Here is a 14,706-nt window from a genome sequence, read left to right as displayed (position 1 = left end):
TCCCGTAATGCAAAGCAGGGAAATGAGAATGCTTACACCAAATGTAACTGCATGTCCACACCAAAGTACCACTAAAAAGGTAAACTGTGTTTCTGAATAGAACAGCAGAGCTGTCATGTTTCTGTCAGAGAAATACAGATAAAGACAGGCACACTTCACTTTTGTTCAAGTGGAGTGCTCCCAACTGCTACTTCAGTAAATGTTGACTTAAGTGAGTGCAGATTTCTGCAAGAATGCAGTGCTTTTTTTTCTGATGCTCATAATGTGTGGCTGGCAGTGCCTATGCAATCATTTAATGTAGTGTAATAACAATCTCTGTCACTTGTGAGCAGAGAAAATTTGTGCACCGATTTACCCTGCTTCGACATATGCTATCTGAGAGAATACTTTCAGTCTGATTACTTGTAGCACATGCTGTCTAGCAATTATACCAGATTCTTACATGTCTTCTGTCCAACACTGTGAATAATAATGTAAGATATTATTGTAATCACAAAATAACTCCTTGGAAGACTCAATCAAAGCTGTTCTGGATTTCAGTGTGAGACAATACAGTGATTGTCAGGGGGGATTTAAATACCCACCTCCACATCCCCACACCCATGTGGTAAAATAGATATTCAGTACAAATATATGGAACAATTGTAAAAATATTATGAAAAGACAAGTTGCTACTCACCGGAGATGCTGAATCACAGATAGGCACAAAAAGACTGTCACAAACAAAGCTTTTAGACATTAAGGACTTCGCCAAGAACAACAACCACCACCTACACACACACACACACACACACACACACACACACACCACACACACACACGAACAGAAGCACCATCAACAATGGTGCCGCTGCTTGCAGTGTGATTTCAGTTGCCTGAGACTGTAGCCGTGTGTGCAAGTGTGGCCTTACTGGTCCAAAGCTTTATTTGTGACAGCCTTTTTGTTGAGTGTATCTGTGACTCAGCATCTCTGCTATATGGTGAGTAGCACCTTTCCTTTTCATAATATTGTTACATTTTATCCTCAATTTTCCATTGTTTGAACAATTGTATAATGTTGACAGTACATACCATTACTTCATTCACAATAAAGGATGGCAGCCAAAAACAGTTGCAGGATAGAATTTTTTTATTAAAATTCTTGACCAAGGTTTCGGTACATATAAACATACCTTCATCAGAAGTACATTTCCTGAATAGAAAGACACATTCATTAGAAAAGCCATATCAACGAAAGTGAGAAACAGAAGCTTAAATAACGGTGAAATTGCTAAAGTAATACAGGCACACAATCTTTAGTACTTACTAAAATTACATCATGCCCTGGAGAATAATGAAACAATTATGCCAAAAGGCGTCGTCAGTAATTAAAATATCATCTCCATTTGTACGGCATGTGTAATGGGTACAGGATCAAAGCGAACAGTTTAACAGTGTTACTTCACCTATGAACTGTTGAGACACGAGTGTGAAGGCACTAAGGTAGATTGTTTCGCCGAGAGAGGGCACTTGCATGTGCCAGACTCGCGCATATTACAATCCATAAATACATACATAAGCGCATTAAATTATTAAAGGTTGTGTTAATTCAAACTTTGTCTTAATAAATAAAGCGTATCACGCCAATTAAAGACATTTATGTAAACTAGAAATATAGAACCAAATTTACCTGTGTCCTAGTGTCAAACGGATAAAGCTTGCGCTTGGAACATCTAACGAGAGAGGGCACTACTGTAATGCGCGAGAGTCTCGCGTAACGTAGGCAGTGAAATCATACTAGCGAAACAACCAAAATGTTATAATAAAACGAAACCATCTGTCTGTATGAATAAAACATAGTAGTCATTTAACCACACATACACATTGAAATTCATAATTAACAAACATCACATTATGTAGATCCCAACAAGATAGGAAAAGCGCATTTCACCGGCATCAACAAGCAAGAAAATAACTCCTAGTCAGCCAGACTATATTACATTAAGGCAATGAGGGGTTTGAAACTGTCTAAAAAATTTTTGTTTCGAAGCTGCACCTGTTCATTAAGAACAAAACCATCTTTTAGAGACAGATGCTTGAAAATCTCCAATTCTTCGAGCAAGTCTAGTTTGTCACCTTTATCAGCTTCATGAAGCAGCTCTACGTCGTCCAGTTCTCTTGGCGTGTGCTGTAAGAGCCATAGATGTTCAGCAAAAGTGGAATTATATACGTTTTCCCCATTTTTACCTAACTTGTGTTCTTTATACCTAACTTTAATGGGTCTACCTGTCTGCCCTATGTAATAGTTTGGGCAGTCATTACAAGTAATTTTGTATACACCGGACTTAGTGCTGAGTTCTTCTCGTGCTCCAATCTTATGAATTACTCTACGTTTGAGGCTATTATTTATGGAAAAAGCAACTCTATAACCGTATTGTTTCTGTAAAAGTCTTTTTATCTTATATGAAACGTTCCCTAAAAATGGAATAGAAATAAAGTTATTACTCTCATAGTTCTTTGCCCTGTTATCTCCTAAAGTAGAAAATTTTACTGCTATTTTTTTCCTAGCAATTTGGTCAATTAATTTAGGGTCGTAACCATTGTTAGTGGCTATTGATTTTAATAAAAATATTTCATTTTCAAAACAATTCTGTGCTAAAGGTGTGCTCACAGCGCGATGAACTGCAGAATGAAAAAAGGCGATCTTGTGAGTTTGAGGATGACAGGAATCTGCTGGAATAATATTATCAGAGAAAGTTTCTTTACGGAAAATGTCGAAGCTAATGGTGTTACCCGATAACTTAAGTTTCAAATCAAGAAAATTGAGTTCTCTCTCGTTATTTTGTATCTCTTTTGTAAATTTCATTTTCTCGTGGAAACTGTTGAAAACATGAAACAGTTGTTGTAGATCTTGGTCACAACCTTGAAATAGTATGAGTATATCATCAACATAACGAGCATAAAAAGAAATCTTATTGCCTAACGTAGGGTTGTTTTTGAAGAAATTTTCTTCTAGTGCATTCATAAAGATGTCAGCAAAGATGCCAGCTAACGGGCAACCCATGGCTAAGCCGAATGGTTGCTCATACATTTTACCATTAAACTGAAAGTAATTGTAATCTAGTACAACCTGCAGTAGTGACATAAGTTCCGACAACTGTAGCTCACTTAAAGTTTTATGTTGTCGAATGTTACCTTCAATAATCTTAAGAGTGATATCCACTGGAACATTGGTGTATAAACTTACGACGTCAAAAGGAACCAAACGAGAGGAAGAAGTGATCTCTATTGATTTTAGCTTGTTTACTACCTCAGCACTATTTTTAACAGAGTAATTGTTTTCAAAAACAAAGGCTTCTTTAATTTTAGTGTGTAAAAATCTCGCTAATTTGTGATGTGGGCTCTTTATTCCATTAACAATGGGACGAACTGGGTGTTGACTTTTGTGTACCTTAAACTGACTTCTAAGCGTAGGTGCTCTAGGGTTCATGTTAATTAAGGTTTTCTTTTGAAACTCTTTCATAAGATGTTTACTTCTCCTTAACGTATCTCTAATTTGCTTTTGTAATGTAGGGGTATGATCCTGCTCAATTTCAAATATACCATTTTCTTCGAAAAAAGCCAAAGTTTTAGCAATGTATTCACTTTTATAGGCTACAACAAGCGAATTTCCTTTGTCTGATTTAGTGATGAGAGCCTCATTATTTTTTAATTTACGGTTAATACTAGTAATAATGTTACCACCTCTCTGTTTTAAATCACTGTTTTTTACCGACTTGACCTCTCTTTCTATAATTGCGCTACATTCATGAGCTATCCTATTTTGTTGGGATTTTTCAGTTTTTACGGAGTCAAGACCAACTTTAAGGTCAACAATAAAATTATCTATCACTTTAGGATCGTTAATATCAGGCATGAAATTGTATTTAAAACCTCTTGCTAGCATGGCGCTTTCTTGAGGGGTAAAGCTTATAGAAGTTTTGTTTAGTACTCTGTCGAAAAATTGGTGTTCGCAATTGACAGTTCTTTTTGTATGAACAACATTAGATTTTGGGGTAACATTTTCCAGTTTTTGAAGTTTAAAATCATGTCTACACTGAATTTCAACCTTACGATTGTGTAACCACTCATTAACACTCTGCCAAACACTGTCTACGTGAAAGTTAAAATAATCTTTAAAAGTTCTAGTAATATAGAGATACAAAGAGTAAGCTTCTTCATTTAGTTTATCTTTCTTCTTATAAAGGTCACTGATTCTGTCACTCATAATTTGTTTCACCAGTTTAGCTTTAGTAGATGGAAACTTCTTACACTGTTTCACATTGATAAAAGCCTTCACATAATTCGGTGTCAAATGGCGTCTCTCACACTGTTTAGTGAAGTCAATAGCCATACCTGTTTTCAGGATTTTAAATGAGATGTCCATGTATTTTGAAACAGCCTTTGAAACCTGGGCAGGTACATATTTCAAGATTTTAAACATGGCTGCAGCAGCAACTGTGAAGAATTTTAACAATACGGTTATAGAGTTGCTTTTTCCGTAAATAATAGCCTCAAACGTAGAGTAATTCATAAGATTGGAGCACGAGAAGAACTCAGCACTAAGTCCGGTGTATACAAAATTACTTGTAATGACTGCCCAAACTATTACATAGGGCAGACAGGTAGACCCATTAAAGTTAGGTATAAAGAACACAAGTTAGGTAAAAATGGGGAAAACGTATATAATTCCACTTTTGCTGAACATCTATGGCTCTTACAGCACACGCCAAGAGAACTGGACGACGTAGAGCTGCTTCATGAAGCTGATAAAGGTGACAAACTAGACTTGCTCGAAGAATTAGAGATTTTCAAGCATCTGTCTCTAAAAGATGGTTTTGTTCTTAATGAACAGGTGCAGCTTCGAAACAAAAATTTTTTAGACAGTTTCAAACCCCTCATTGCCTTAATGTAATATAGTCTGGCTGACTAGGAGTTATTTTCTTGCTTGTTGATGCCGGTGAAATGCGCTTTTCCTATCTTGTTGGGATCTACATAATGTGATGTTTGTTAATTATGAATTTCAATGTGTATGTGTGGTTAAATGACTACTATGTTTTATTCATACAGACAGATGGTTTCGTTTTATTATAACATTTTGGTTGTTTCGCTAGTATGATTTCACTGCCTACGTTACGCGAGACTCTCGCGCATTACAGTAGTGCCCTCTCTCGTTAGATGTTCCAAGCGCAAGCTTTATCCGTTTGACACTAGGACACAGGTAAATTTGGTTCTATATTTCTAGTTTACATAAATGTCTTTAATTGGCGTGATACGCTTTATTTATTAAGACAAAGTTTGAATTAACACAACCTTTAATAATTTAATGCGCTTATGTATGTATTTATGGATTGTAATATGCGCGAGTCTGGCACATGCAAGTGCCCTCTCTCGGCGAAACAATCTACCTTAGTGCCTTCACACTCGTGTCTCAACAGTTCATAGGTGAAGTAACACTGTTAAACTGTTCGCTTTGATCCTGTACCCATTACACATGCCGTACAAATGGAGATGATATTTTAATTACTGACGACGCCTTTTGGCATAATTGTTTCATTATTCTCCAGGGCATGATGTAATTTTAGTAAGTACTAAAGATTGTGTGCCTGTATTACTTTAGCAATTTCACCGTTATTTAAGCTTCTGTTTCTCACTTTCGTTGATATGGCTTTTCTAATGAATGTGTCTTTCTATTCAGGAAATGTACTTCTGATGAAGGTATGTTTATATGTACCGAAACCTTGGTCAAGAATTTTAATAAAAAAATTCTATCCTGCAACTGTTTTTGGCTGCCATCCTTTATTGTGAAGAATTTTAACAGTTGCTGCTGCAGCCATGTTTAAAATCTTGAAACCATTACTTCATCAACATTTATTCATCGTGCAATGTGTGTTTCAACTAAGGAACCAGAGTGTCATTTGTCATTGGATTTTGTTGCAAAAAGCAATTTTTTCAACCATATGGTATCATTTCCTAGGGCACTTGTCTCTTTTGGCACCTTTTAAAATGGAATTGTGCTGGCAAAATTTTCTGATTATTTCTGTACTTCCTTTAAAGAGACACTGTCATTGTGCAATAAATGCTATGAAACTGAACATTTTTCAATATCAGTTAATAATTCTGAAATAAAAAAAAAAAAAAAGAAAACTAATAGGTGATTAATGGGATTCGAACAAGTAACTTTACGATTAGAATGTGATCATGCTATGGGCATATTGTGAATGTTCTAGCTTCAAAGCTGCTTTTTTTTTGTTTAGTTTTTTTTTTCTTTTAATTTTTTTCCATCAAATCTTACCAGTAAAGAGAAAATCCTACAAGTGCAGGGAAAATCCTACACGCACAGAGAAACTTTGAGAGTTTAAGTGACGACACCTGAAAAGACACTCCACTATACAGCTACTACAAGGTATGCTAATTTAAGGACATAAACTTACTGTACCTTTTGGTCCTCTGACCCTGACTGTGAGCTGCCCTGCTCCAGCTCCCCTCGTGTCACAGATGAAGCGGCTCTGGAAAGTTGCCAACACTCCGTGCTCCACTCCAGGCCCATACACTCGCACCTTAGTGGCATCCGGTGCCCCGGCGACTCTAAGTGTAAAAGGGCTACCGGCAACGTGTTCTCCTGTCATCAAAATATGTGGAAACGTATGTAAAAACAATTATTCACTGCCATCTAAAAAATTACCCATGAAAGCACTGTGTATATGTAAATATGGGCATAAATATTGAGAAGTGGCTAGAGTGCAACCTCAAATGATGGAATAAGAAACTCAAAATTTTATCGTAGCATACTGTCATCCAAATGTTTTACATTTGTACTTCCATACTTCCACTAGCTTCTAATAAAGGCATTAGAAGCCAGTGAAATTAAAGAAGTGGAAATGTAGAAAATTACTTTTTCTCTAGGAGGTAACAATATATACACATAGCGAGCCTGTGTTCCTGAACTATTATCAACGATATGAACAATTTACAGAAAGGTGTCGCTCACCACGAAGTCACCAACGGCACAGCAACACTTAGTGCTGAAAATAAAAGCAAAGCGGCCTGGAAAGGGAAACGGACAAACAGAAACAGAATAACAATAGCTTACTTGTATTTTGGTATATTGATAAATGATCCACATAAACTAGCAATGTGAATGATTGTTTTTCTGGTGTACCAGAGGAACTATAACAAAAATGAACAAAATCAAATGTTGTTCCAACAGAAAATTGTTTGGCAAGTGAAACGGCAATGTTATGACAGAGTAAAAAGTTCAGAAAATATTTAAAAAAAAATAAAAAAAGAAAAGAAGTCAGTAGGTAGTTTACAATCCCTATTAGCCAATATAATAAATGAGTCTTTCAGCTCACATGCCTTTCCAGATTATCTATAATAGGCAAGAGTTGTGTCTTTACTAAAATAAGGACCATTTTTACATTGTTGTCATTCTTAGGAATAATAGTGTCTGTTACAAAAGACAGGGTAACAAATTACTCGAATAAACACAACCTCCTCATAGAAACACAGTTCCATTTACGGAGCAGTAAAAATACAGAATTAGCAACAGTGCAGCTTGCAGAAATGGTGCTTTATGCAGTAGACAAGGATGAATATGTCACAGGCATACTTTTAGATCTATCGAAAGCATTCGGTACTGTTGCCTACACAGTTCTACTAAAAATACTTCAAGTCCTTAGCAGTACGATGAAGTGCCTTTGACTGGTTCTGACTGTGTCTGAAAAATAAGGCACAAAGCACAGGCTACAAATAAAGCGGAAGTCTTTGTGAAACATCTGTCATGTGTATTAATGAAAGGGGTGGGGGCAGCTGTCCACGACTCAACATCTCCACTACATGGTGCATAGCAATCTATCTTTTAAATAATATTATCATTATTGCATCTGACATTTTCCATTGTTTGAGAGTGTGTCTCATAGTTACACAATATTCCTATAAGCACTCCATCTTTAACTACAGAATAATTTTATGAGCACATCACACACAAGACATGGACACTGTGTGCAAACTGCAAAAACGGGCCATCACAATAATTACTAAAAATAGTAACTGAGCACCTCACAGAGATCTGTTTCAATGGCTAGTTATTCTAATTCCACCATTTGACTATATCTACCAATCAGTTATGCGTGTTGAGAAAAACACCAGCAACTATCTCACAAACGGCAGCATTAGAGATCATTGAACAAGAGCCTAACTAAACTTACATTTGCCGAGTTAAACAAACACAATACGGCATTTTCTGCGAAGGTACAAAATTCTACAACACATTTCCCAGTGACATTAATTAATACTACAAACTCACTGACTATTTAGATAACACCAGGTAGTGAGGAATTAAAAAAAGAAAAGACATTATTTTATAATAAACATCAAACATATAGTAAACTGTCACAGTTTAATGGTTCTTACAGTAAAATCCTGCACTCTGAACTTGTGACTGTGACTTTCCATTCTGTTGAGCTCAATGTGGTAAGGTGTCGATTTAACTTTTTCTGATAGGCCAAGATGACAACATAAAGAATTTGCTTGAATGGCAGAAGTATTCACAAAGGTCCTGATGCCAGCAGTAAACAACTGTTCCCCTTTTTCAGTTAAGGTGACAAGTCATATCATTTTGTAAATATCTATGGATGAATAAACAACTAATGAACATAAATTATTGTTGTTCTCATCTTCCATCTGGAGACTGGTTTGATGCAGCACTCCTAGGTAGTTGTTGCTGTAAAGACTCTTCAGCTCTGCATAACTACTACAGACTAGTTACTGTAGTCAAATCTTAGTGTCCTTCTAGATGGACTAATAAATGAATGAATGAATAAATAATTAAATAAAAAGGCAATAAAATACATGGGGCTGGCCAAGATTTAACTACAGGACACAATATTCCAGTTGAATAAAACTTGCTCTCCCATCGTAACACAATATGTATTTAAGAGTTTCCCTTTGTGTAGATAACTGGCTTGCTCCCATACATTAAGGGAACCGTAAACTCTAAGTGCTTTATTTCTTGTTTGAGAAAATAAACTGCCTTATTTTTCATTCAGTATTTGCATTTTTTCATAGTAAAGTACACACTGTTTGCGTCTCCTTTCCTTTCCACTTCTCCTAATTTGTTAATCTTTCTTTTCTCATATATATCTTTTTTATTTGCTGTTTTCTGAACAGTGCTATCAGGTGTACAAGTATGAAATGCGGATTTCAGACAACAGACATCACACCAATGTTGTGTTGTGTTTTTAATATGTTGAAATTTATACTGAACAAAGAGCATTCACAGCAAGCATTTTTGTTTTCATTTGAAGAAAACTGCTGTTGTATCATACGATTACTTTGAGAAGTTTATTGTGAACATGCTCCATTGCGATATATGTGTGAACGATGGTTTCAGCATTTCAAAAATAGTGGCTTCGATGTTGCAGCAAGGAATGTGGAAAATCGCCAAAAAAATATGAAGATCTGCAGTTGGAAGCATTGTTGAATGAAGATGATGAGCAAACACAAAAACAGCTCACCGAGCACTGTAGATGGGTATCACATGGGTTGAATGGAAGACAAATAGGGGGGGAAAAAACCATGTGACATTTTGCTCACTCAGTACAAAAGGAAGTCATTTTTACATTGTCTAGTTACATGGGATGAAAAGTGGATTTATTTTGAGAATTCCTAGTGCAAAAAATCATGGATAGATGCAGGCACACCACCCACATTGACCACAAGACCGGGCAAAACCGGTGCACAATACATTGCAAGCACTCAGCTGAAAATTTCTATCCCATGCAACTTACTCACTGGACTTGGCTCCTTCTTATTACTACTTGTTTGCATCAATGGGTCACACGCTTGCTGAGCAGTGCTTTGATTCAAACCAAGATGTGAAAAAATGGGTTATTGAATAGTATTGAAGCAAAAGGGGAAATTTTTACTGGTGTGGTATTCACAAATTGCCCAAAAGATGGGAAAAATGTATAACAAACAGTGGAGCATACTTTGAATAAAGCACTATTTATCATCCTTCAGAATTTAACATTATTTTTTGAGACAAAAGAAGAAGCCACATTTCATACTTGTACACCTGGAATCTGCCATAATATTTTGGTCACTTGATAATTTTAAAGATGGAAATAGGAATAAAGTAACTGTTTTGAAAGCCAGATAATAGCATTTTTTAACATTTAAAATCCGCACACACTATATTCTCAAAAAATGTATACACATCAGCCAAGTCGTAGTGAATGTACGACAAAGAATGTTTGGTTTACATTCTGATTAAACTGTACTCACCCCAGCTGTTACAGCACTATTACATTTCTTAATTACTCTTTATAACTTGAGCTTGAAAAGGATGTCACTCTTATTTCATCAAACAGGATATTTCTCTCACCTCCATACTTTATTGTGAGCGCATGACGCCCTGCTTCCTGAGGCTTGATGTTTAGAGTGAATGTTCCATCCCCGTGGTCATACAGTTCGCAGTAAGCGACCTTGTGAGGTCCCACACAGTGCGCAGTGAGTTCGCCTGAAAGAAAGATAGAGAGAGTGATGTCTTTAATTGTGTTTGGCAGAAAATCGCAGAGTGAAATACGGTATACTGGGTTAAAAATAACTTATTGCTCCTTTCCTTATTGCAACGAAAAGTTACACCGTAATTTTATAATGTCACCAAACATGGCCGCACACTGAATGAACGTAAATATCTGGTGCACTCACACCACAAAAACTGAAAATAAAGCGACTAAGAAAAATACTCGGTACAAAAAGCTCACTGCTGCCTACACTCCCACTCTTGTTTTGTTGAGTTTGTTTTTAGATCACTGACAGACCTTTTCTGTTTGATATTAATTTGTCACCAGTTAAAGGTTTTGTGAATAAGCCTGCCAACTGTTTATCAGAATAAACATGATAGACTTCAGTCTCATTAGTTTCAGTATGTTCACGTATATAATGGTATGTAATGTCAATGTGCTTGGTGTGTTTGTGATGCTCTGTGTTTTTCATCAGGCAAATAGCACTTTGATTGTCAACATGGAGTGTTGTTGATTTGTCTAACTGAAGACCAAGTTCAATGAGAAAACCACACAACCAAACAACTTCAGTAGCAGCATCTGACAGCATCTGAAGCTGCTGTGTATTCGACCTCCGTTGCTGACCTGCTTACACATTTCTGCCGACATGAACACCATGTCACAGGCCCACCTGCTAACAAGCTCACATAGACTGTTGTTGACCGACGAGTGTCACAGTCATCAGCAAAGTTGGTATCTGAGTAGACCAGTGCAGTAGAGTCAGCTTCGTATCTTATGATCAGGTCCCTGGTCCCCTGTAGATACTTCGTAATCCTTTTAACAGTGTGCCAGATATCGAGACCTGAATTATGTAAAAACCTACTCGCCATGCTCACAGCAAACATGTCTAGATGTGAGACACTTCCTGCAAACATTAAGCTGCCCACTGCCTGGCGATAAGGTTTGCTTTCCTTCTCCTTTACTTCATGTTAGTTTGCAGGAGACTGCCCACTGTGCAATGGTTCCAACATCAAAAGGAGTGGAGTTCGGTTTTGAATCATCCATGTTGAACTTCTGAAGTAAACAATTGATGTATCTTTGCTGGCCTATATGGATTTCTTTTGTAGAAGGGCTTTGTTCAATTTTCAATCCACAGTATTTTCCATTGCCCACAGTAATTTCAAACATTGATCCCAGTGCTGTCAAAACATTTTCCAGTCTTTCTGGAGACTTACAAACAAAAAAGCCATCATCCACATAAAGTGCCAGGTAAACATCAGTGTCATCTGTTAAAGCATGGAAAACATGTTTGTCTGCATTCAGTTGCACACAGCAAACCATTGTCAGAAACTGTACAAATTTTTGATTCCAACAACGTGGTGATTGATTGAGTCCATATAGATTCCTCTTCAGTTAGCAAACGTTATTTGAGCCTTCTTACAACAAAACCTTTTGGTTGCTCCATGTAAACCACTACTTTCAAATCTCCATTCAGAAATGCAGTCTTAACATAAAACTGCCTAATTTCCATATTTCATGAAGCTGCTAAAACTCTGATTGAATCATATCAAACAACAGGAGAGAATGTCTCTTCATAATCAATGGCTTCTTGTTGTGAATAACCTTTTGCACATAATCTAGCTTTAAAGTGGCCAATTTTTCTCTCAGAATGCTGCTGCCTTGTGGTTGTGTGGTAATGGTACTAGATCCTAAGATTCTTCAAAAGTTTGAGGTTCAAAGACAATGGCAGAACAAGCTATATATTGGTCCCGAAAATGAGCAGGTGCTTGCAGACTAGACCGATCTCTCAGGTTCATCGTTCGATTATCTTTCATTCTCACGTGTCCTAAAGAGGTGGTTTCCAAACCATTTTTCATATGATGTTACATTGTTGTTTGCTTTACATGGTCAGTGATTTAAGATATATGCAGCACAGTTTACTGCCTCTGCCCACAATTCGTGAGACAAGTCAGTACTTAATAACATACTGTGTGCACACTCAGCAATGGACCTGTTTTCTAGTTCAATTCGGCCATTCTGCTGTGGTGCATAGGGACTTGTTTTCCCATGTATTATAGCATTTTGCTTGAAATAATCTTCAAATTGCTTATTTATAAATTCAGTTCCATTGTTACTTCTCAGAACATTGATTTTGTTTCCAGTTTGTCTTTCAATCAGTCTTTGAAATTCCGAAAACACAGGGAGAGTATCATGCTTACTTTTAGGAAAATACATGAACCTGTTACGGAGTGCAATCATCCTTGAAAACTATTTACAACTGTGCACCTCCAACAGAGAGTTTTCTCATCCACTTACTCAAATCTACATGAATAAATTCACCAGGAACTTTCGATCTTGATCCCAAATTTGAATTAAAAGAATTTCTTTTCATCTTGACATACTGACACAGTTCACAATGAAGATTTTCAACTTTATTCATACTGAAACCAGGTATTACGTTCAGATCAGCCGTATCCTTGAGACCATGAAATGAATGTGCCCAAGTCTCTCATGCCAGATCTTGGCGAATTTCAGGGAAGCAGGATTTGCCTGTAGTACATCTGGACATCTAAACAACATTTGATAACACTGACTGTCCATCTTAATTTCTGCTGCAATTAGACCTGAACTGCGAACTTCCATTCTCTTGTCGTCAAAAATAACTTTCATTCCTCTTTTTGGGACTGCTCCCACTGAAAATAAATTTTTCTTTAGCTTAGGAATATATAATGTATTTTCCAAAGTGCAATGCTGCCATTTGCCCTCAACTAATGACAATACTTCAATTGATCCGATGCCTTTTGCTTTGACGATCAAGTTGTCTCCAATTTGAACAAATGAGTCATCCGACTGAATTGGCTTAAATGTGTCGAACCACTCTTTGTGTGATGTCATATGTTTTGATGCAGCACTGTCAGCTAACCAAATGTTATCACAACCTCGAGCAAAAACATACACATTCTGAACTCAAAGCTTTGTGCTCAGATGTATCAGTTTTTGTATTACGTTTTGCTAAAAGTTTTCTGCACTCAGATTTAAAATGTTCCTTTTTGTGACAGTAACAACATTCAACGTCTTTTCTACTGACCATGTTAGATGGACTGTTGTTGCTGGTATTTGAGCCGGCCGGTGTGGCCGAGAGGTTCTAGGCACTTCAGCCTAGAACCGTGCGACCACTACGGTCACAGGTTCGAATCCTGCCTCAGGCATGGATGTGTGTGATGTCCTTAGGTTAGTTAGGTTTAAGTAGTTCTAAGTTTTAGGGGACTGATGACCTCTGATGTTAAGTCCCATAGTGCTCAGAGCCATTTGAACCATTTGAACTGGTATTTGAACTGAACTTGCGCGTTTTGTCCACATTAACTGCTGTGAAGGCTATTGAGTTTTCAACACATTGCAGAAGTTTTTGTCCTTCTTTCAATAACTTTAAAGTCAAATTATCGAATGTTTGTTGATCTTCAGCACACGAGTCCCACACAGTTGAAAAAATTGCAAACTTTGCTGGCAGACTTCCCAAAATTTTATCCATTTTGTCAACTTCTGTAACAGGTTCTCCAATATCAGCTAATGCTTTTACCAAGGACTCAAGCTGACTGGTGTGTTGTGCGATTGTGTCTGTTGACGAAATTCTGTAATCAAAAAAATTCTGCTTCAAAGCCATTTTATTAACTGCGGATCTGGCCCACATTTCTGCTGCATTTGTGCACATCATAACAGATTGCAACTGGTCAAATTCCATCTCAGTAGATAGAATGAGCATCATCTTCGCATTTAAGTCATCCCCAGTGGTTTGACTCTCACCAACTTCATTTGGTCTCATTTTCCACTTGACAATATCGGGCACTTTTTTAGTACAAAAAATAATTTACACCTTATATGAAATCAAAGGTTTTCCACAACACACCAGTGAAATATGACCATTCCAGAACTTGAGCATCACGATTCACGCATATAAAACACTGATCAAAAGCAATGAGTTTGCCGAACAGCAACAGATACCATACGTACGCGTTTGCCTGGGCCCATAACCTGATGTCTTTAATCATGTTTGGCAGAAAATAACAGAGCAAAATACGGGATATTGGAGTAAATATAACTTATTGCTCCTTCCTTTATTGCAACCTAAAACTACACCATAACCGTAACAACAACAAAAAACAAAGATATAATTCTATACAAT

At 36.9% G+C, this 14,706-nt stretch overlaps 1 protein-coding gene across 1 annotated transcript in view; it reads right to left on the bottom strand.

The window, feature by feature from the left end:
* The window catches only part of LOC124774941 (filamin-C), a 284,171-nt gene that overhangs the window by 10,645 nt on the left and 258,820 nt on the right, over positions 1-14,706 (bottom strand). The window contains exons 28-29 of the mRNA XM_047249637.1: positions 10,406-10,540; positions 6,458-6,640 (exon numbers count right to left, since the gene is read on the bottom strand). Of these exons, the coding sequence (XP_047105593.1) occupies positions 6,458-6,640; positions 10,406-10,540 (318 nt within the window). The remainder of the gene's footprint in view (positions 1-6,457; positions 6,641-10,405; positions 10,541-14,706) is intronic.

Source organism: Schistocerca piceifrons, chromosome 2 (assembly GCF_021461385.2).
Source record: "Schistocerca piceifrons isolate TAMUIC-IGC-003096 chromosome 2, iqSchPice1.1, whole genome shotgun sequence".
Lineage (NCBI taxonomy): Eukaryota > Metazoa > Arthropoda > Insecta > Orthoptera > Acrididae > Schistocerca > Schistocerca piceifrons.
The sequence above is the reverse complement of the archived record's forward strand: the minus strand, read 5'-3'. Positions and strand labels throughout refer to the sequence as shown.